We start from the raw sequence: 23,621 nt of genomic DNA on the forward strand, positions 1-23,621 counted from the left end.
ACAGGTCCATTATTAGGCATCCTGCCAGTAGTTACATGTGTAAGTGCAAGTATACAGTTAATTTAAATGTACAAAGGATGCATAAACGTGGGCCCCCAGTTATAGAATTTCCCTTCACATTTCCAGTGATTCAAGTGTGGTGGGTCTCAACCCAGTCCTGGAGATGCACTGAGCCAGTTTGGCTCTCAGGATATCCATAATGAATGTAGATTGGTAGTGGTTTTGCATACATTGATTTCACAGTATGTAAACCTACCTCATGTATATTCATCATGGATTAAAACCAGAAAAAGAGATTCAGGCACTGAACAAACAAAAGGTGGAGGAGAGCAAGTACCATAGATAAAACCAGAAAGCCGTATGAACTAGTAAGTGTCAAAGTACAAAGAAAGGTAATTTATTAAGAGATAAGTGATTGCATAAAAAAATATTTATATAAACACAGAAGTACATAAAGCACAACATGGCCATGTTTCAGCATCACACCTGCATTAGTAGAATACATTTGTCCATAAAAACGTTCAGACATACTCTGTGCATTGCCCCAAGGGCATCACTAAAACACTTAGGGCTAGAACTGGTGCCAAAACGCCCCACTATTCTATAAATGATGCTTAAAATTAGGTGCGGTTTACAGAATAGTGTGCTCGGGAATCGCGCCTAACTTTTAAGCGTGGCCATTTCTACCAACTGAAACGTGGTGCAAATCCTCATGCTTAAATTAGACGGAGACCTCCCTTATTCTATAATTATGTATGTAAATCCTAGGAATGTCCCCAATCTACCCATGACCCCCCCCCCCCCCTCCCATTTCCACGTCCCCCTTTTTGACTCGTGCATAACATTTAGGCATGGATCCGGCACCTAAATTTACGCATGTACTTTTCCATTAAATCTAACTAGTGCCAATAATTGCTTAAACAAGCTAATTATTGGTGCTAATTAGCTCATTAGTCAATTAAATTGCATATGCAAATTGGGCACATGCCCAAATTTGTGCAAACAATTTTTAGCGCTTTTTATAGAATTTGGGAGTTAGGGGCCAATTCTCTAAATTGGTGCCTAAATGTAGGTTCAGCAAGGAAGTCGACTTAGTGCCAGTTCTATAATAGCATTAAGGCGTGCCTAACTTGTTCTAGAATAGTAGCACAAAGCTGCTTTGGCGTGCAGATAGTTGGGCGTGACAGCTTACACTAGGTCATAAGAGCATAAGCATTGCCATACCGGGGCAGACTGAAGGTCCATGAAGCCCAGTATCCTGTTTCCAACAGTGGCCAATCCAGGTCACAAGTACCTGTCAAGATCCTAGAATAGTAAAACCTGTTTTAGTCTTCTTATCCTAGAATATGCAGTGGATTTTCCCCATGTCCTTCTTAATAATGGCTTATGGGCTTTTCTTTTAGGAAATTATTCAAACCTTTTTTTTAAACCCTGCTGAGCTAACTGCTTTTACCACATTCTCTGGCAACAAATTCCAGAGTTTAATTACTCGTTGAGTGAAGAAATATTTTTACGATTCGTTTAAAATTTACTATTTAGTAGCTTCTTTGTGTGTCCCCTAGTCCTAGTATTTTTGGAAAGCGTAAACATGCGATTCACATCTACCAGTTCCACTCCACTCATTATTTTATAGACTTCAATCATATCTTCACTCAGGCATCTTTTCTCCAAGCTGAAGAGCCCTAGCCGCTTTAGCCTTTCCTCATAGAGAAGTCATCCCAACCGCCTTATCATTTTCGGCGCTCTTCTCTGTACCTTTTCTAATTCCACTATATCTTTTTTGAGATGCGGTGACCAGAATTGCATACAGTATTCGAGGTGCAGTCGCACCATGGAGACAAAGGCATTATAACATTCTCAGTTTGGTTTTCCTTTCCTTTCCTAATAATACCTAACATTCTATTTGCATTCTTAGCCGCTGCTGCACATCGAGCAGAGGGTTTCAGCGTACCATCAATGCAGGCATAAGCTGGTACATGTAAATGCGCCTTGTAATATGCGCATCTGTTACTATTCTGTAAAGATGCATGCTTTGCTAGCTGGTACAGCCCATTTTATACATTTGAGAAATTGCCTTGAAATTTGAGGCGCTTCAGAGTACTGATGCTACTTGAGCAAAACTATTCTGAAAAAGAGCCCAGGTTGAAAAATGTCACCGGTGACTGGCCCCATTTACTAATCTGTCATAAGTATTTGCAGTTGCTGCTAGTTAATGGCAGTGGCGTTCCTAGGGGGGCTGACACCCAGGGCGGATTGCCGATGTGCCCCGCCCCCTGGGTGCAGCGCCCCCCCCTGGAACAGCGTGACGCCGCTGGGGGGGGGGGGGGTGCCGCGCGCCTGCCGGCTCTTCGTTTTCATGCTCCCTCTGCCCCGGAACAGGAAGTAACCTGTTACGGGGCAAAGGGAGCATGAAAACGAAGAGCCGACAGGCGCGCGGCACCCCCCCCCCCAGCGGCGTGCACCCGGGGCGGTCCGCCCCCACCGCCCCCCCCCTTGGTACGCCACTGGTTAATGGTTAAAATGAATGCATGGCAGCTGTAAAACCTCTGCATTATTTATTTATTTTGAAAATTTATACACCACCTAACTTCTAGGAGGTTTGCAAAAATCCATACATAAAAAACATAAACATCAATTAAAACACACAATACATACACTGAAAATGATAAAACAACATCAAACAAAACAAACAACTGCTACTGCTTTCCCTTTTACGACATCAAAAACGAGTTGCTCTTATTTGAGGGGCCCTTTTACTAAGCCGAGAAGGTGCCTACACGTGCCCAACGCGTGTCAATTATGAGTTACCGTCCGGCTACCGCATGGCCCGTGCGGTAGTTTCATTTTTGATATGTGTCTGCTATGAGGGCCAGAAAATATATATTTTATTTTCTGGCGCGCAGCGAAAATTGAGCGGTAACTCCGACTTGATGCGCAAAGGTGATTGCCACATGATTAACGTGAGAGACCTTACCGCTAAGTCAATGGCTGGCGGTAAGGTCTCAGAACCAAAATGGGCGCGCGCCAGTTTTTATTTTGCCGCACGTCCATTTTTGGCAAAAATTTTTAAAAGGCCTTTTTTTACAGGCATGCTGAAAAATGGATATGCACGCACCAAAAACACATGCTTACACTAGCGTATCTCATTTTTCAGCGCAACTTAGTAAAAGGACCACTGAACGCTTCAACAGACAGCTGTGGCGTATTTCATTTTGGTGTGGATTTTTTTAGGTGTGATATATAGAATCTAATCCTTAGCGCACAAAGTTGATTTCATAAGTTATAGAATACTGTCAGTTGTGCATGTAACTTAATTGTAAAATTAGCTGCTAATTAATGTTAACCAGTAATTGGCCTTAATTAGTGTTAATTGATACTAATTTGCACTAATTTGCAGTCACATGTCTGACTGCCCTTAGTTGGTATTCCACAAATTGAGCATATCAAATCCATAGCCCACAACTGCATGGGGGGGGGGGGGGGGGTAGACTTGGGAGGGGCATGGATGGGTAAGGAGGTCTGCCTAGCACTTAAGTGCGCAGGTTATACAATGCTATCAGTTGCGCGTCTGACAACAGTTAGGCATGAGATTTACACCAGCCATTGAGTTAGCGTAGTTGCTTGCGCCCAAAGTTATTAGCGTAACTGTAGTATTCTGTAATGGCAATTACTTGCATAATTGCCATTTTAGAATTCACATGCCTTTCTAGGGCTCTCTGGGATTTGCCTCTTTGCCAATGATACCAAAGTCTGCAACAGACTAGACACCTCTGAGGGTGTGGATAACATGAGGAAGGACCTAGCGAAGCTTCAAAAATTGGTCCAGAATTTGGCAGCTAAGATTTAATGCTAAAACATGCAGGGTTATGCGTTTGGGCTGCAAAAACCCGAGGGAACAGTACAGTTTAGGAGAAACCTCTCTCCCACATGGACTCCCACTCTGTTGCCATCAGGACAGGGCTCTATAGAGCAGTATGGTTAAGCTTCTCAGCCTGATTCGGGTGTTCCTGCTGCATGGGCAGAGACTGCTACGCCACTGGACAGCACTGTGTCGCTGAGCCGAGTTATTCCACCTCTGCCACCAGCACTTTGGGTCCCGATTGAGAGTTAGATGCAGGAGAGGGCTTAAATGACGGCCCCAACTCAAGGGAGAGCAGTGCTGGAGCATAAAGGAGTAGGGAGACCAGGAGTTCCATCTGCACAGGAAGCAGAAAGAGGAGGTACTGTGGCTCCTTTGTCATTATTTATTGTTCTTCCTTTGGTTAAGCCAGTGGTTCCCAAACCTGGTCCAGGAGGAACCCCAGCCAGTCAGGTTTTCAGGCTATCCACAATGAATATTCATGAAAGAGATTTGCATGCAGTGGAGGCAGTACATGCAACTCCCTCTCATGAATATTCATTGTGGATCTCCTGAAAACCTGAGTGGCTGTGGTTCCTCCCGGACCAGGTTTGAGAACCACTGGGTTAAGCCTTTAGATATCACCTTGAAAGAAGTATGGCTTGCAGTGGATTCTATGCACAAATTTTGTGCAGTGTTTTCACAATTCGCTACTCTTAACATTGGCTAAATCGCAGCTGATAGAGTCTGAGGGCCCCTTTTACAAAGCAGCGGGAAGCACAACGTGGGCTTACCGCTCGTTAAACAGTAAGTATCGCGGGCTACCACAGCAGCCCGGTGGTACTTCCCACCCCCAGCACGCCGCACTACAAAAATATATTTATTTTTGTACCGCCGAGTTAGCACGGGAAGCCTTACCGCCACCCAAGGGCTCCCCCTCCCCCAAAATGGCCACTTAGCAAGTGTTTTACTTGCCGCGCGGTCATTTCCTGCAGAAAAGAAAGAATAGCCTTTTACCAGCTGCAGTAAAAGGGGGCCTCGGCATGCGTCCAAAACATGCGCCGACCCCATCGCAGGCCCCCTTTTGCCGTAACTTGGTCAAAGGGGCCCTGAGTCAAGTTCACAAAGTAAAAATGGAGACTTTGGACCAAGAGTTTAAAAACATTAACGATACTCAGTCATCCCTGGTAGCTGATAAACTGGCAATTCATCGTTGTTTGGAGATTATGGGGGAAAAAAAGCTAGGTCTTTGAACTTGCGTATTTTAAATTTTCCACGTGTGTTTTCCATGGCACCTAGGGGAAGTTTTTATAAGTATTTAAAAGAAGTTTGAAATTTCCGGAAACTACGATGCCTTCCTTGAATAACATTTATTATTATATTGCCATTAGTTAAGGATCGGGAGAGGCCTTTACAACCTGAGGTTTCCACATTTGATGTCACAGGTCTTTCGGAAACTTCTGGGGATTTTGTGACTGAGAATGCAACTAGAGTAAGAAATCAGAACACGGCAGCCAGACTTATATTTGGCAAGTCAAGATTTGAAAGCGCCTCACCCCTTCGAGAGAGGCTTCACTGGCTCCCCATCAAAGAGAGAATATACTTCAAGGTCCATACAATTATCCATAAGATCATATCAGGAGAATCCCTCAGTTATATGAACAAACCTGATTGACCTCCCAATTAGAAATAGAACAATGTCATCGCGAACACACCTCAATCTACACCTCCCAAACTGCAAAGGTGTCAAGTACAAAACATACTATGCATCCAGTTTCTCCTTTCTGGGTAGTCAACTTTGGAATGCTCTCCCAAGACCCATCCGAGCTATTAATAACTATTTACCTTTCAGGAAAATGTTAAAGTCCCATTTTTTCAAGCAAGTTTACCCTAATGGACCAGCTTAATTCCACCAGGTCACCTACGATACTCCTGCTAAGACGTCGACGCTTACTCTGACCCCAATGTATATTCAATCCCTCATCTTCTTCACAATTTATAATATTGTTCCCACATTTCCTTGTTTTTACTGTATTCTTTACCATGTAAGATGCTTTCTTTTACTATGTAAGCCGCACTGGACCTGCTGTATGTGGGAAAGAGCGGGGTACAAATGTAATAAATAAATAAATAAAATAAATAAATCAGATATAGGGGCTTTCGCTGCCAATGTGTGAGCTTTGGAGAATTGATAGGGTTTAGATAGTGTTTTTTTTTTCTTTTTTGATTGCTTGTTACTTTAATGATCTCTGTATTTTTCTATTCTTGGATTTTCCTCATATTGTGGACTGAAAGTTCATTTTCTTTGAGGCTGTTGCCATATTTGTATATTTTCTTTGGAAACGGTTTTCTAGAATTTGAAAAATTGCTATTCAAGAGTATTGTCTGGATGTATATTATTAAAATTAATAAAATATTTAAATAAAAAAAATCTGCAGTTATATGCCTAACTTTAAGCATGCACTCAGGTGTTAACTTTAAGCATGGGCACTTATTTTTTTGGACTTTGCTCACACCTTTTTCAGTAGTAGCTCAAGGTAAGTTACATTCAGGTACGCTGGGTATTTCCCTGCCAGGCTCACAATCTAATTTTGTACCTGATGCAATGGAAAGTTAAGTGACTTATCCACGATCACAAGGAGCAGCAGTGGGATTTGAACCAGCTACCTCTGGATGTCAAGACTGGTGCTCTAACCACTAGGCTACTCCTTCACTCCACTTATATCAGCTCAGTGACTGATTTAAAGGCTGCATAACTGCTAGGATTCAGAACCTGTGTGTGATACTGTGAATGGCCCTGACCCACACATGCCCTTCCCAGGTCTGTGCCCTCCCTTGCAGTTGTGTGCTGTGGAGTTTGACTGCACCAGCACCGGCTACGGGCAGTTACGCTTACCACTGCGAATTAGTGACAATTATTGGTTGTTAATGCCAATTATTATTTTTTTATTATTATTATTACATTTGTACCCCGCGCTTTCCCACATAATAATGCAGGCTCAATTTGGCTTACATAGTAATTTGAAATACAAAGTTAATAGAATTTTAATAAAACAGTAGTAAAACAATGTAAAGTTGGGCTTAAGTAGTGTTTGATAAGTTGAGCTAGATAATATATGACTAGGATATAAAAGAGGGTAGACAGGATAGGATAGTGTAATTTGGGAGAAAGGGTAAGGAGGGATAAAATTAAGGAGAGATGGAAAGAGAAGGATGGGAGGTTGGTATTTAAGTCAGAACAGAATTGGGGGTGGAAGCTGGCGAGATTAGGTTGGGGCATTTGGGTAGGCTTGCTTAAAGAGATGAGCTTTCAGCATTTTTCTAAAGGGCAAGAAGTCGTTAATTTACTCACTTAAGTGACACTGGTCTATAACTTGCACATGCAACTTTGCATGCTGAGGGGCGAATTCTATATATGGTGCAAAAAAAGAAATCAGCGCCGAAAAAACACGCTTAGCACTTTTCTATAAACAAAATGAAGCACAGTTTATGGAATACATGTAGCACCCATTCCCGACTAACATTTAGGCGCGACCAGTTATACCAACTAAAACCTGGTGTAAACGCAGTGCTTAACTTAGGAACAGATTGGGCATATCATATAAAAGTGTGCTTAATTTGTAGGAATGCCCGTGACACACCTATGCCCCTCCCATGGCCACACCCCTTTTGAGATGCACACGTTAGAATTTACATGCACCGCTTTACAGAATACGCGTAGAAAGTTGTGCGCCTAAATTCTAATTAGTGCCAATAATTGCTTGCAACTGGCCAATTATTGGCCCCGATTGGCTTGTTAACCAATTAAGTTGCATGCGCACTGCCAAATTTGTGCACGCAGCTTTCGGCGCCCTGGGGGGTAATGCAGAATTCTGCATGCGAGTGTATAGAATTAGGGAGTTGAGGCAAAATACCTACACCAGCCCTGTAGCTTGATGTAAATGTCCTCACTTTGTTGTGTGTTAGAGCTCATGTAAATTATAGTACTCTATAATTTGCATGTGTACTTGTATGCTCTATCCATGTGCCATCCAGATTCCACCCATGTCCATGCCACCGCTAAATACGCACCATCAAATCATGGTGGATTCTCTTCCCTAAGTCGATATTCTGTAAGAGGTCATGTGTATGACTAACGGCCGCTTACAGACATAAATGACTAAGGTACCCCCATTCGTATGTGTTGCTTGAGTAAAACTAGGCACCGCCTGGAATGCTGTTTGATCCATTTTAAGCCTTTTGGGTTGAAACCAGGACATCATAAACTAGCCACCAGTTTCTTTACAGCTTGCAAATCATTCTTTGCGGCTGCCTGGAAGTGACCTTGTGCGCTGACAACGGACATGGTGCTTTACAAAATGGACTATATTTACCAGATGAGTAACTGACAGCCATCAGGAATGGTCAAGTGGTTAATTTTCATAAGGTTTGGGACATTTGTCACCAGTGGAGGTCACCTACCCCAGTGTTGGTTTCTCAGTCCAGTTGACTTTCTTTATAATTACTGGTGGAAACTGGTGGGAGTGGGTCTCAGTAGCAGCATTGTTATTTGAAAATGTTTCTTTTGGCAGTATGGGGGAGGGAGGAAGGGACAAGGGATTTGTTCTGATGCTTTTTAGCGTTTTACTTTTGCTGTTGTATAGTTGTTCAATTTTCTATTACAAAAAATTACGATAAATTTGAAAAAAAAAAAAAAAATTAGGCGCCATCTTATAAATACCCCCTTAGTGTAAGGCGTGGAGGGGCATATTCGAGCGGGGCGCCCAAGTTTTCATGACGGCGTCCTCGCAGGACGGCTCCATAAAGGGGCGGGGCAACCCATATTATCGAAACAAGATGGGCGTCCATCTTTTGTTTTGATAATACGGTCGGGGACGCCCAAATCATGAAATTTAGGTCGACCTTAGAGATGGTCGTCCTTAGGTCATTTTTGAGATGGTCGTCCCTGGTTTTCGGCGATAATGGAAACCGAGGACGCCCATCTTAAAAACGTCCAAATCCAAGCCATTTGGTCATGGGAGGAGCCAGCATTCGTAGTGCACTGGTCCCCCTGACATGCCAGGACACCAACCGGGCACCCTAGGGGGCACTGTAGTGGACTTCAGAAAAAGGTCCCAGGTACATAGCTCCCTTACCTTTGGTGCTGAGCCCCCCAACCCCCCCTCAAAACCCACAACTGTACACCACTACGATAGCCCTTAGGGATGAAGGGAGGCACCTGCATGTGGGTACAGTGGGTTTCTGGTGGGTTTTGGAGGGCTCACATTTACCAACGCAAGTGTAACAGGTAGGGGTAGGATGGGCCTGGGTCCACCTGCCTGAAGTACACTGCACCCACTACAACTGCTCCAGGTACTTGCATACTGCTGCGATGGACCTGAATATGGCATTTGAGGCTGGCATAGAAGCTGGCAAAAAAGTATTTTTAAAGATTTTTTTGAGGGGGGGGGGGTTAGTGACCACTGGGGGAGTAAGGGGAGGACATCCCGATTCCCTCCGGTGGTCATCTGGTCAGTTCGGGCACCTTTTTGATGCTTGGTCGTGAAAAAAAATGGACCAAGTAAAGTCGCCCAAGTGTTCGTCAGGGACGCCCTTCTTTTTTCCATTATCGCCCGAGGACGCCCATCTCCTAAGCACGCCCCAGTCTCGCCTTCGCTGCACTGCCGACACGCCCCCGTGAACTTTGGTCATCCCCACGGAAAGCAGTTGAGGGCGCCCAATATCGGCTTTCGATTATGCCGTTATGGGCAACCTTGCGGGAAGGACGCCCATCTCCCAATTTGTGTTGGAAGATGGGCGCCCTTCTGTTTCAAAAATTTACCTGATAGCCTCCATCTATTTCCTACCCTTTTTTTTTGTTTGACAGTTAAGGCGGGAATTAGCGTACACGCTCAAGCCACTGTGCTAATTCTCATGTTAACTGCTGATAGCATGTTAGTACGAGGTGCCCTGTATATTAGTGTGCGTTTATTATTTTTTGTACAAGTGGGATAAGCAGCATAAAATGTATTGTACTGTTTTGGGATCTTGCCAGGTACTTGTGACCCGGTTTGGTCACTGTTGGAAACAGGATACTGAGCAGATGGACCTTCAGTCTGTCCTAGTATGGCAACACTTACGTACTTATTATGTACTTGACTGTGAACATAGTGTGATCGGTGAGATATTTTTTTCTTTGTTCAGGATCTCGGTATTTAAACGTGAAATATGATACAGCAGCCGGAATTGTCTGCTTTTTTAAAACTGGTCATAACCTGTCAGCCCTGTAGCTAAGCTTGTCTCTGTAAAACGAGATGTACTGGAACAGTTTTAATTTACTGAAGGTTTCTTTTCAGACATCAATGAGTTAACCTTTGTTTAGGGATTAAAAGAATACTGTCTTGTCATAAAGCGTCCTAAAATAACAACTTTCTTCACTTCTAAGGTGCAGGGTTTTGAAGTTCCAAAACGGAGCTTTATTTATAACATGTAAAAATTCAAGTCTCTATGAATAAATTTACCAGGATCTGTAACCATCACGTTGGTTGGTTGAAAAGGAACTGTTACCTCATCTATGTTCAAAGCAGGTGCACATAGGAGAGGAGGAGTAGCCTAGTGGTTAGAGCACCAGCCTTGATATCAAATCCCACCACTGCTCCCCATGATCCTGGGCAAGCCACCTAGCCCTCCATTGCTTCAGGTACAAAATAGATTGAGATCCCAACAGCGAAATACCCGTTGGACCTGAATGCAACTCACCTCAAGCTACCACTGAAAAAAGCATGAGCAAAATCTAAATAAATAAATGAATTCCCACCGTGACTCTGGGCAAGTCACTCAATCCCCCTAGGGACAGCAAAAGTACCAACACAAATAATAAATATGAACTGCATTGGTTGTATCACAGAACGGCAGCTTATCAAATTCATGACTCTTTATCCCCTTTAATGCTTCCAGTTAAAAATTCACTCAGTCTTAGGAACCTGAAACTGAGGCTTCTAATTTAACCCTGATATTTATTCTCCTACACAGGGCTTTTTTTGAGGGGGTACTGAGTACCGGCACCTTTTCCATTGTCTGCTAAAATTGACCCATGGAACCCAAGTTTTAATGAAAGAGCTCAGGTTCTACACACCAATTCTACCTTCTCATAGATTCTGTGACTGGTTGCAGGGAGCCTGGCTATTGTGGGGTGGATCCCTCAGTGATCACCTCACTCCTGAAGGGTGGCCTAGCATTTGAGTACTGGCACCTTTTTTGCTAGTAAAAACGTACTGCTCCTACATAAGACTTTTCCTCATATACAGCATATTTTGCATGTGGAAAGGGGGCTTTTCTAACATTGTGTGGCTATTTGTCCATGAAGAAGTACATGAGCTGATAATAACTAGGGTTACCATATGTCCGGATTTACCCGGACATGTCCTCTTTTTGAGGACACGTCTGGGCAACCAGGCGGGTTTTGCCAATCTGCCCGTTTATTCGGATTTCTGGACAAACGGGCACGCTGGCGGGCGGGACGTCCTATGCTAGCCTCCTCGCCCTCCCCTTACTTACTACTCTACTGCCCTGGTGGTCTAGTGACCTCTTCAGGGCAGGAAAGAGCCCCCCCTCTTTCCTGCCCGGAGCGCTGCCCTGCTTCCTGTTGCTGATCTCGGCACTGAATCAAAATGGCCATCGAGAGTTGCAGCGGCCTCGCGAGACTTCAACTCTCGGTGGCCATTTTGAATCGGCGCCAAGATCAGCAACAGGATGCAGGGCAGCGCTCCGGGCAGCAAAGAGGGGGGGCTCTTTCCTGCCCTGAAGAGGTCACTAGACCACCAGGGCAGTAGAGTAAGGTAAGGGAAGGGGGGTGGCGGGGTATGTGACAGGGGCAGTGCAAGGGTGTGAAAGGGGGCGGGGCATGTTTCCTCTTTTTGGGGGGGACCAAATATGGTAACCCTAATAGTAACACACACTTAAACTTGAGCTATATGTAGATATTTCTGGTGGCAGAGCTGAAGTGAAGTTGCGATGGATGTCCCTGTGTTGTAAATCACATGCACAGAATACGTGCACACAATTACACCTAATTCAGTAAAAGTGTAAATATTTGCATTTGCACACATTCTGGGTGCTTATTAGCCTATGTTGCCTTTATAAAATAGAAAAACAAATGTGAGAGAAGAAAACCAACAATACCTCTCAAAATAATCCCTCACTATTAAATGCTTATTTTAACAGACTGTCAGCGGCACTCTTAGGCTGCCTGCAGCCTGCACCGGGGCTTTCTCTCTGAACCATCCCACCCTTCAGAAAACAGGAAGTTGCATCAGAAGGGGGCGGGATGGTTCAGAGAGAAAGGCTCGGTGCAGGCCGCAGGCAGGCTATGAGTGCCGCTGGCGAAGACTGGAGGTTATTTTAAGGCATGAGGGGAGAGAATTGTGAGAGCTGTGCGGAGCCGAGAAGGGAAGGGAGAGATTCGGCGGGAGGGAGAAGGAAAGGACCGATAGGTACGCAACACACACACCTTGAATGGATGCACCACTGATTTTGGTAGCTTTACACATGTATGGTGATGACCACATTGCTTCTTCTTTTTTCCTCGCTCAGTGTTTGAGAATAAAGATAAGATTGTGATCATCATGGAATATGCTAGCAAAGGTGAACTGTACGATTACATCAGTGAAAGGCGAAGACTCAGTGAGAGGGAAACACGACACTTCTTTCGACAGATTGTCTCTGCAGTTCACCACTGCCATAAGGTAAGAGGGATGATGACATTCAGCTGCTTGTTGGAAGGCTGATTAAACATCTCAAAATATTTTCTAAATTTTCCAGCTATTTTTGCTACTATGTTTCTATAGAAAATGGTTGTTGGTGGTTAAATTTAAATACTGATAAAAGAAGGGGCAGTGTATGTGTGAAATGGCCTACCAGTGGAGGTGGTAGAGTCAGAAACAGTGACAAAAGGCTTCGCTTACTATATGTTTTTCTCAGACACAGAGTCAGTGGTATTCCTTGGTCGGCTGCAGTGGCGTAGCCATGGGTGGGCCCAGGTGGGCAAAGGCCCACTCACTTTGGACTCAGAGTCAGGCCTAACCAGCAGTGGTACAGCAGTGATGTGGCTGGCGGGGATCCCCAAGCCCTGCTAACTGAAGATTCCCAACATCTCTTCCTCTAGGAGATCGTGGGGGGGGGGGGGGGGGGGTCACAACTCCACTCCCTTGATCCTTCACCTTTTTACCTTTAAATCCTTTAGTTCTTCACTGTGGCAAGCAAGAGAAATGACTTGCTGTTCACTGCTGGCGAAAACCTAAAGAATTTAAAGGTATTGGGGGGCAGGGGAGTAGAGTTAAGTGACTCCCCCAGATTGCCTGGTGGGAGGGAGAAATGTTGGGGGGTGGCAGGGGGCAGGATTGTCGTGTCCACCCATTTTGGGCTCAGGCCCACCCAAAATTAGGTGTCTGGTTACGCCCCTGGTCGGCTGGTACCCAAGGCAGATTGACGCTGCGCACCCCACTCCCCCCCGAAGCAACATCTTAAACTCCCCCCCCCCCCAGCTGCTCCCTGTACCCCTCCTGCAGTGTGCACCCAGGGCAGACCAACCCCACCGTCCCGCCCTCGGTAGGCCACTGCAAGCAGCCTCTGGTAAGCTCTGGGCCTTCCTCGGCCCTTTCCTGCCTGTGCAGAAACAGGAAGTTGCATCATAAGAGGCAGGACGTGGCCGAGGAAAGGCCATAGAGCCAGCCAGAGGCTACCTGCTCAAACCCCTGTGGCTGCTGAATGTCAAGGCACGTTTTCAGGACTAGGGGAGATGGGAGGGGGAGAGACGGATAGAACTGAGGGGGGAAGAAAGAGAGGTGCCAGCACTTCTAGGCTCCAGCGTCGGAGACAAAAAAAAAAAACGGCTTTTCTTTTGACTTAGCCATTGAAATACCGGCCAGTTGGCAATCCTCTCTGATATTACCGTAGGCTCCTCCGTTGTACACTAATCAAACCAGTCTGTCATTACAGCTATTCAAAGTGGTCCAATAGATAAAGAGGAAGAACTGGAGCTTTTTAAGGACATCCATTGTTTTCTGCTGCCTGCAAAGAATATATTGCTTTTACACAGTGGGGGTGGGAGAAAACTTGGAATTAGGTTCCAAAAAGAATTCCCCTGCTGGTTTATAGGCTTGAGAGAGAGAAAAATTCCAGCCAGATTGCAGCTATTCTTCTGTTAGCCCCACAACAAGTGACTACTCCATTCCCTGTCACTAGTGTCCTAGAAATAGCAGTAACAGTATCGGTGAAATCAGACCTGAACCAGATACAGAGTCCACCATGCCACCCTGGTTCTTTGAGGCTTTGTAACCAAGCATTCTTTTTTTTTTTTTTCTTTTTAGAATGGTGTTGTCCATCGGGATTTGAAGTTGGAAAACATCCTCCTTGATGAGAATTGTAACATTAAGGTAGGCGGCGGGGGTTTTGCTCTAACTACATTAATTTTAACTCTTGTAGCAGTTGAAATTATAGGTGTGCACTACAAAAAAGAAAGTTTAAAATGTGCTCATTTAAAAGAAATTTTCCAGTTTTTGTGCTCATTTGACCTATTTGGGTTTTTTTAGGCAAACATGTATGTGCCCAAGAATTTAAAAATGCACCCAATCGGCTGCATAGCAACATAGAAACATGATGGCAGATAAGGGCCAAATGGCCCACTTTTCCTAAGGGATTTCCACATACCTATCCCACGGTTTCTTAAATTCCGACACAGTACTCACCTCCACGACCTCCACCGGGAGGCCATTCCACGCATCCACCACCCTTTCCATGAAAGAGAATTTTCTTAGATTCCTTCTAAGCTTGTTTCCTCTTAACTTCATTGTATGTCCCCTTATTCCGAGTTTTCCTTCATTTGAAAAAGGCTCACCTCCTGTACGTTAATGCCAATGAGGTATTTAAACATCTCTATCATATCCCTCCTCTCCCGCCTCTCTTCCAGCGTATACATGTTGAGGTTCATAAGCCTGTCCCTATGTGTTATATGAGTGAGACTGCGGAACTCATAGGTTTAAGTGCATGCAAAAGACTATCGGGCTCATTTTCGAAAGAGAAGGACGTCCGTCTTTCCACATAAATCCTTCTCTCAGAGACGTCCAAATCGTTATAATGAAAACCCGATTTTGGACGTCTCCAACTGCAGTCCGTCGCAAGGATGTCCAAATTTCAAGGGGGCATGTCGGAGGCGTAGCGAAGGCGGGACTTGGGCGTGCCTAACACTTGGACATCTTTGACCCATAATCAAAAAAAAGAAAGGACGTCCCTGACGAACACTTGGATGTTTTCACCTGGACGTGTTTTTTTTTTTTACGAATAAGGCATAAAAACATGCCCGAAACGACCAGACGATCACCAGAATCGGGGATGACCTCTCGTTACTCCCCCAGTGGTCACTAACCCCTTCCCACCCTCAAAAAACATCTTTAAAAATATTTCGTGCCAGCCTCAGATGTCATACTCAGGTTCGTGACAGCACATGAAGGTCCCAGGAGCAGTTTTAGTGGGTACTGCAGTGCAGTTCAGACAGGCGGACCCAGGCCCTGCCTGTTACATTTGTGGAGGAAACAGCGAGCCCTCCAAAACCCACCACAAACCCACTGTACCCATATATAGGTGCCCCCTTCACCCGTAAGGGCTATGGTAGTGGTGTACAGTTGTGGGTAGTGGGTTTTTGGGGGCTCAGCACACAAGGTAAGGGAGCTATGTTCCTGGGAGCATTTTATGAAGTCCACTGCAGTGCCCCCTAGGGTGCCCAGTTGGTGTCTTGGCATGTCAGGGGAACCAGTGCACTACAAATGCTGGCTCCTCCCACGTCCAAATGGCTTTCATTTGGATGTTTTTGACATGGACATCTTTGGTTTCGAAAATCGCCAAAAGTCAGAAACGTCCAAATCTAGGGACGTCCAAATTTAGGGATTTGGATGTCTCTGACGGTATTTTTGAAATGAAAGATGGACGTCCATCTTTTTTCGAAAATACGGTTTTCCCCGCCCCCCCGGTTTTGAACGTTTTGCAAAGACGTCCAAATCGCAACTTGGACGTTTCTTTCGAAAATGCCCCTCTTTGTGTAGTTTACATTTTTAACCCCCCCAAATGAACCAAATCCATGCTCAAGAATGCAGACCCCTATAAGTAACTCATTTATGATATGAATGAAAGGAAGCAGGGGAGTATGAGAGGGAATATGTAAGGAGGACACAAAAAAGTGCCTGAAAATTGGGCAAAGGGTGAAAGCAGTCTGAAGTTTCATTCAAGATGATTTCTGATTGCCTTATACAGTGATGAGCCAATACTGCCAGATTCTGTCCTGATATTAAAAAAAAAAAGTTTTATCTCCAGAAAACAAGTCAAAAATCTTTTAAGTTAGTCCAGTGAAAAGGTATCACTTTCTATTCTCTCAATTATATTTTGTAATATATTAATCTTTGTGGGCTACTTTCAGTAGATGGTGCTCAAAAATCGGCAACGAAAAAAATCAGTGCTCAACGCCATTCTAGAATGGGCACTCAAACATGAGCGCCAATTATGGGATTAGCATTAAATGTCAATTTTGGCGTCCACATTTTTACGCCAGGACTTATTCCCGCATAAACCAGGTGTAGTTCCTGGTGCCCAATTTTTGACATTGTTGTCCAACACATCCAGTAGAGGTATTGTTCCCCTTTATAGATTATATCACATTAAGGGACCTGTTTACTAAGATGCACTACCATTTGTAGCGTGTGTCATCACTTGAGACGCCCATATATTCCTATTGGTGTCTCCAGTGCTTTTTTGTAGGAAAAAAGGTGCCGGTACGCATTATGGGCGGGATCACCACACATGGCCCCGCCCCTATGATAGTCACACCCACATTAGCCACACCCTTTATACCAGCCATGGCGCGTATAAACAGACATCACTGAAAATATTATACTAGTATAGGAGAAAAAAAATAACTTGTGATTTTTTTTCAATATAAATAATTTCTGTAAGCTGTTACAGCTCCGGCAAAATAAGATAGCAGATGTAAATTCTCAAACTGGACATATTCCAGACACTAAAATGAAGATAAAATGATTTTTTCTACCTTTGTTGTCTGGTGACTTTGTTTTTCTATCCATATTGGTCCCAGTCTCTGATTCTGCTGCTCTCTATCTGTTCTCTTAACTCCGTTTCCAGGGCTTCCTTTCCATTTATTTCTTTACTTTCCTCCTTTCTTCTTCATTTCTTGCCATACATCCGTAAGTAAAAGCTGGGTCCTCCTCCATGGAATTGACTGGAGGAGCTATAATGTCGATCGAGCTTTTGCCTATTTTCTCCATCCATGTGCAGTTTTTCTCCTCTCTCCTCCCCTCCATCCATGTCCAAGCCCCTGACCCCTCCCCAACCCCACCCCCTGTAGGTCCCCCAGGCCTACCTTTTCCAGCCCTGGTGGTTTTAGAGGTTGATGCTCATTCGCTCCTGCCCATCGCGGGTCTGGCCTCAAAATGGCCACCACAACCGCTACCAAGCAATGTGTTGTGCACAGAAGTTTCAAAATTTGTGTGCCAGATTCCTCCAGGAGTAATATCGTATGCATATCATTGTGGATATCCTGCAAGCCTGGCTTTCCAGGTGGATCCCACGGGCTGGGTTGAGAATTATTTAATTATATCTGTTCCTAACTCAAGATGTATTTTACTTTCTGTTAATATATTTTGAACATGTTCATGCTTTTCTAATTGTTATGTAAGCCACATTGACCCTGAGTTCTACTCGGGCTAATACGGGATATAAATGTCAAAAATAAATAACTGGCTTACAGTGTCTTGTCTATGCATCACCAGACCAATAGACTCAGAGCTGGGCCACCACGCTGCCTCTTCTGAAAAGAATTGTCTGCCTGGAGAGATTAAAGGAATGCTCACCATGTGACTTGATTTGAGGCGCTTGGCAGACTTATTACACTTGGACAGAGAATGGATTGAAATTTGAAGGAAGTCAGTAGGGAAAAAGTGAAAGTAACAAAACAGTAAAATTCCACAATAAAATCCAGAAGAATCCTCTGGTTACCCTGTTTTTCCTTCGACAGCTGTAGACAGTAGCAGCCCTTTGCTGAGGCTAGAAAGTACTTTCTTGGCTTAGAGGCTTGCAGTGCCTTCTACGGAGCCCTGTACAAAAGTCTTTTGATCCTGTGGGGATAAACAAAAACTTCTAAATAAACCTGTCACGCCACATGGACCCATTAACACAGCAAGGAGGTGACCAGCTATCCAAACAAGGTGAGGGTGGCCTCAAGTTTTTGTTCTGTCAGTGGCTGTTTGTGCTCATAAGGTAGTCAAAGGGATTTCTTGACTGGGTATGTTGAGTTTCCATTCAGCTTCTTTATGAAACAGAATAGAATGGTGTCGCTTAGATTACTTCACATTAAGTAGTTGGTTAGCTTAGCAGGGTTTAAAAAAGGTTTGGACGGCTTCCTGAAGGAAAAGTCCATAGACCGTTATTAAAATGAATTGGGGAAAATCCACTGCTTATTTCTGGGATAAGCAGCATAAAATGTATTGAACTTTTTTTTTTTTGGGGGGGGGGGGGGGGAATCTTGTCAGGTATTTGTGACCTGGATTGGCCACTGTTGGAAACAGGACGCTGGCCTTGATGGACCTTTAGTCTGTCCCGGTGTTTCAATACTTATTTTCTACTTATATGTATGCCTCATATTCAGTAGCTCTGTCTGTTTAGGTAAGACAACTGTGATCCTGAACATAAAAAGATCTTATCTCTTTAAGATAGGCCTGCTATTTGTGCAGTCCTATGAAACTTCTCAACTTTTCTGGACTGCAGCTGAATATTGCCAGTTCCAGATAATGTTTGGCCCCTTCTAATCTTAGATAACTTTTGGCCATCCAAAATGTATACCCATACATTTACACAGACGACGTAATGATATACATCCAATTCAAACAAGATCTAAAGGAAATTTCCAATGACATTAACCAAAGTCTCCATATCATGCACTCACCTTCCAATTTCGGACACCCTAAAAATTCTTGGAGTTACCATTGATCGACACCTAACACTCGAGAGCCACAACCAAGAAGATGTTCCACTCAATGTGGAAATTAAAAAGAGTAAGACCTTTCTTCCCAAGAAACGTTTTCCGTGGCCTGGTACAATCAGTGGTGCTCAGTCATCTAGATTACTGCAACGCACTCTACGCTGGCTGCAAAGAGCAAATAATCAAGAAACTTCACACAGCCCAGAATACTGCAGCTAGACTCATATTCGGCAAAACAAAATATGAAAGTGCTAAGCCCCTACGAGAAAAACTACACTGGCTCCCACTCAAAGAACGCACCATTTTCAAAATATGCTCCCTAGTTCACAAAATCATTCACGGAGATGCACCAGCCTACATGTCAGACCTGATAGACTTACCACCCAGGAATGCCAGAAGATCATCCCGCACATTCCTTGATCTACACTTCCCTAACTGCAAAGGTCTAAAATACAAACTAATGCACGCGTCAAACTTTAACTACCTGAGCACACAGCTATGGAACGCACTGCCACGCAACTTAAAAGCGATCCACGAACTAACGAACTTCTGCAAACTACTGAAGACCCATCTCTTTAACAAGGCATGCCTCAAAGACCAACCAATGTGAATATACACAACTCCTACACATATTAGAACTGTCTTACAATATCTGATTGTTATATTATTTTTATTTTTTATCATTATCATGTTGCCCAATATCCTTCTGTAACACTAAATGTCTATCTTTTAGCATATTCCCACTACACATGATGTATTGTAAGCCACATTGAGCCTACAAAGAGGTGGGAAAATGTGGGATACAAATGCAATAAATAAATATGCATTAGCCTGCACAGAAATCTAAAACACAAAGGCTTATGTGGTCAGTCCCTAATGCCAAATACATTTTATCTGAGCTTCCAAAATGATAATTTTCAACTGCCTCCATAACTTATGCAGACTTTTGACCTTTATAAAAGCTTATTTAAATGTCTGAACTAATTTCTTTATGTTATCAGTCTTCCTTTTCAAAGTTAAAAGCAACTGCATTGGTTGTATTAGTATTCCTTCATCGATTATATCAGATTTAACTGCATTCTGATCAAAGCTGCTAAACGGCTGTACCATTACAGTAAATGCCCTTGCACCAGGTCTGATATTCCCTTGATAAGTAGATCATCAGCATTAGGACCATTTGCTCAGTGAATCAGTTATTTATGGCATGATACAATGGTTAAGTTACTAGAGATTCTAGATGAGATATTCACTTAGTCAATACTTGGTACCTGAAGTTGAGTATTATTGTGTTTTCAGTTTTAGCAGCTTCTTTGGTCTCATTTAGCATTTCACAGTCTGTTTCACTATCCTGGTTAGGTGAATGGTGGTATATCTTCACTGTTATACTCTTCTCTGTCATACATGGAATTTCTATAGAGATTCCATTTATACATAATTATTATCCACGGAATATCGCCAGATAGCTGGCTAGGTGCCATTTAGCCTGCCAAATGCTTCTGAATACCTGGAGAATAAAATTTACATGCCACTTACACGCATAAATGTTTATAATATTAGCATATATGCACATATCTTACATAGCGTGTAATTTGCAAGTAGTCATACAGAGGGGCAGTGTCTGTGCAGAGCCCGTTATGCATATGACCTATACTGTAAGTTATGTGCGTGCTCATGCCTTCACTCTGCCTCATTGCCTGTCATGCCCCTGCGGCTGTTTTTTCTCTCATGTTGTGCATTCTCGGTTTCAAAACCAAGCATGCGCGGCCTGAGGGGAAAGGCAGGCAGTGCGGCAGCGTGAAGAGCAGCGCTGGAGGAAGACCTCTTCTGCTGGTGGGGCATGGGGGGGATCCCCTCCAGCCAAACCAGAGACCCTGCTCCCCCCAGCCTCCAAGGGGGGCCCAGCGCCGGAGTTTTCTCTCTCCTGCTCCTGCCAGGATGCGATCATCTGGGTCCCATCAGGAGACAGAGAGAGAAACCCCGGCGCTAGCCCCTCCCCCTTGAAGGTCGGGCCTGGGGAATTTTGCCACCCCCCCCCCCCTCGTTCTCCCTCTCGGCGCCCCTGCTGAAGTAACTGGCAGGGATCCCCAAGCCCCCGCCAGCTGAAGATCTTCCCGAAGGCGTCAGAAACACCTGTGTTCAGCTCGGCTGTTGGCAGCTGCTCCTGCCAAAGCTGGTACTCTGCACATACTCAGTTTTCGTGCATGCGCAGAAACTGAGTACGCACAGGGATGCTGGTGTCGGCAGCTTAAGAAGCAGCTGACGACTACCGAGCTGAACACAGGAGTTTTTGGCGCCTTCAGGGAGATCTTCAACAAGGGGGAGCTTTGGGGGATCCCTGCCAGATCAGGTAATTATAATTTCTTTTAAATCTTGAGTCTAGGAGGGAGCACCTCGAGGGGGGGGCCAGAGCAGGGGTTGGAGAGCACATTTAGTTCCTACCCATTTTCCTCTTAGGCTTCCCCAAAATCTGTTTTCTGTCTACGTTGTTGCTCTGATGGTACTTCTGTAACTGTTATGAGGATTTCCCTAACTCTTTACAATAACACATCAAACATATAAATGGCAAGTGACTGACTCACCTGCAAATGCGCAGTAGAGTCCGAACACTGAGAGTGTAGGAGTCCAAGCCCCGCCTCCATGGGCATGGAAATCGGAGGAGGAGGGAGCAGGGAGGGAAGGAGGGGGCGGAACTGAGGGAAACACACACAGAATTAGAAATCCGCAAAAGGATGAAAATCCTGGTCACACATTTACATACAATATCCCAATCAATTAACCAAACCACAGCTCTGAGGACACTCCTGCCTTCCATCTGTTGCTGTAAACTGTGGCCCTTGGCAGCAGTCCCTGGCCATCTGCCCCGGACTCACCCTGCACACGCCTCCCGAGAAGACACCTTCCTCCAGGTTGCAGGCAATAATGGCGGTGGGCAGATTTTCCATTCTGTAAGAAAAGTAACGCCGTGACCCAAATGTTCCCTAGACCTCCGCTATCGCTCTCACACACTATTATTAACCGGCGGTGATTACCGAATACGGACCGATTTAACGAACGCGTGAGGTCCCGTACTTGCGTCTGAGCGATGGCGTGCTCTCCCGCCGCCCGCATCCATGCACCAGCTCGCTCGCCACACTCCTCCGCCCCTCCAGCTTGAACTCCGGCGCGCACGCGCTCCTCCGGCTTCTCAAGACTTCGTTTCCATCGATGGTCAAGAAGACGCTGTTTTTCACTCCTGCTCCTCCCTCTCCCCTAGCTTTTGACGACTAATAATTAAACTTAAACAATCATGATGATCCCAACAGCACCATTTGCAGAACAATACTGAAGAACACATAACTGGACATCAATACTGTCAGATACTCAAAGTTTGTCTCAACATAAATCAACAATCTCTGAAAAGACATTTAGAGGCAGATGCAGCAACCAAACGTAAAAAAATCTAAATCGTTAAAGTCCCTAACGATTTTAAAAAAACGAAGAGTGCACCAAAAAAAAAAAGGCACACATGCTGAGATCGGTATTGAAACGTACAATGTATCAAAGAATCACAATACATATCGGTAATCGTCCCCCAAATCATGCGCAGAGCAGCCAAGCGTTATGTTAGCTGCTCTGCGCATGCCACAAACAGTCAAAACACAAGCACATGGCTCCCAAATCAAAACAAAAATAAAAAAGGGTTGGGAGGGGGCAAAGGCGCTCATCAGGAGCGTCCTGTATGGCCGTCCTTGCCCCCCCCCCCCCCCGCCCGAGGTCGCCCTTCCCCCCTCCCCCACTTCCCCCTGCATTCTAAATTAAAAAGCAAACATACCTTTAGCAGCCCCGGCCCCCTCCCTTCCTCACTACTCTGTCTCCCCTCAGCTCCGCCTCCCGACATCCTCCGCCCTGTGCCCCGCCCCCTCTTGGGGTCGTCGCCGCCATTCCCCTCCTCCATCGGGCCCCCCTCCCTCTTACCGGGCCCGTGCAGCGCCTCTCTCCTCTGTCCGAAGGCGCTGCACGGGCAAGAAGAAAGCTGATGCCTGCCTTGGCCCAGCTTCGGTCGCGCGTCTCTCTCCTCCTGGGCCCGCCCCTGTCTGATGTCGGTAACCTACGTAGGTTACCGACGTCAGACAGGGGCGGGCCCAGGAGGAGAGAGACGCGCGACCGAAGCGGGGCCAAGGCAGGCATCAGCTTTCTTCTTGCCCGTGCAGCGCCTTCGGACAGAGGAGAGAGGCGCTGCACGGGCCCGGTAAGAGGGAGGGGGGCCCGATGGAGGAGGGGAATGGCGGCGACGACCCCAAGAGGGGGCGGGGCACAGGGCGGAGGCTGTCGGGAGGCGGAGCTGAGGGGAGACAGGGTAGTGAGGAAGGGAGGGGGGCCGGGGCTGTGCGAAAACAGGGTCGAAAGCATTCTCAGGTGGTTCAGTGTGTTTTATTTATTCAATCCACTAGGTCACTCCTCCACTCCCCAGTTGCTGCTTAGGAATCAATCCAAGGCACATCAGACTATTTTTGAACTCCTTGGGGCTTGTAGAGGCTTCTGTTTATGGATTGTGCCTTTCAGTTTCCTTTTGACCAATCACAGCGCTATTAGCTCTGCTAATGCGCTGGGATTGGCTCACAGTTTGTTTGTTTTTTCACTTTACTATTTTTCCTGGCACAGAGCTGTCCTAACGAGAGGTCCAGACCTCTCGTTAAATTTCCTGCCTTTTTCCTGCGTAAAGGCAATCGGAAAAGGTTAGTGCATCTCGTTTCAATGGGGTTTTCACACTAATTGCTGATCTCC

The 23,621-nt window shown here is 45.2% G+C and overlaps 1 protein-coding gene across 1 annotated transcript in view; it reads left to right on the top strand.

The window, feature by feature from the left end:
• Positions 1 to 23,621, top strand: part of NUAK1 (NUAK family kinase 1) — a 130,814-nt gene that overhangs the window by 79,340 nt on the left and 27,853 nt on the right. Inside the window, 2 exon segments of the mRNA XM_030214098.1 lie at positions 12,410 to 12,561; positions 14,185 to 14,250. Coding sequence (XP_030069958.1) covers positions 12,410 to 12,561; positions 14,185 to 14,250 — 218 coding nt within the window.

This window comes from Microcaecilia unicolor, chromosome 9 (genome assembly GCF_901765095.1).
Source record: "Microcaecilia unicolor chromosome 9, aMicUni1.1, whole genome shotgun sequence".
In the NCBI taxonomy this organism is placed as follows: Eukaryota; Metazoa; Chordata; class Amphibia; order Gymnophiona; family Siphonopidae; genus Microcaecilia; species Microcaecilia unicolor.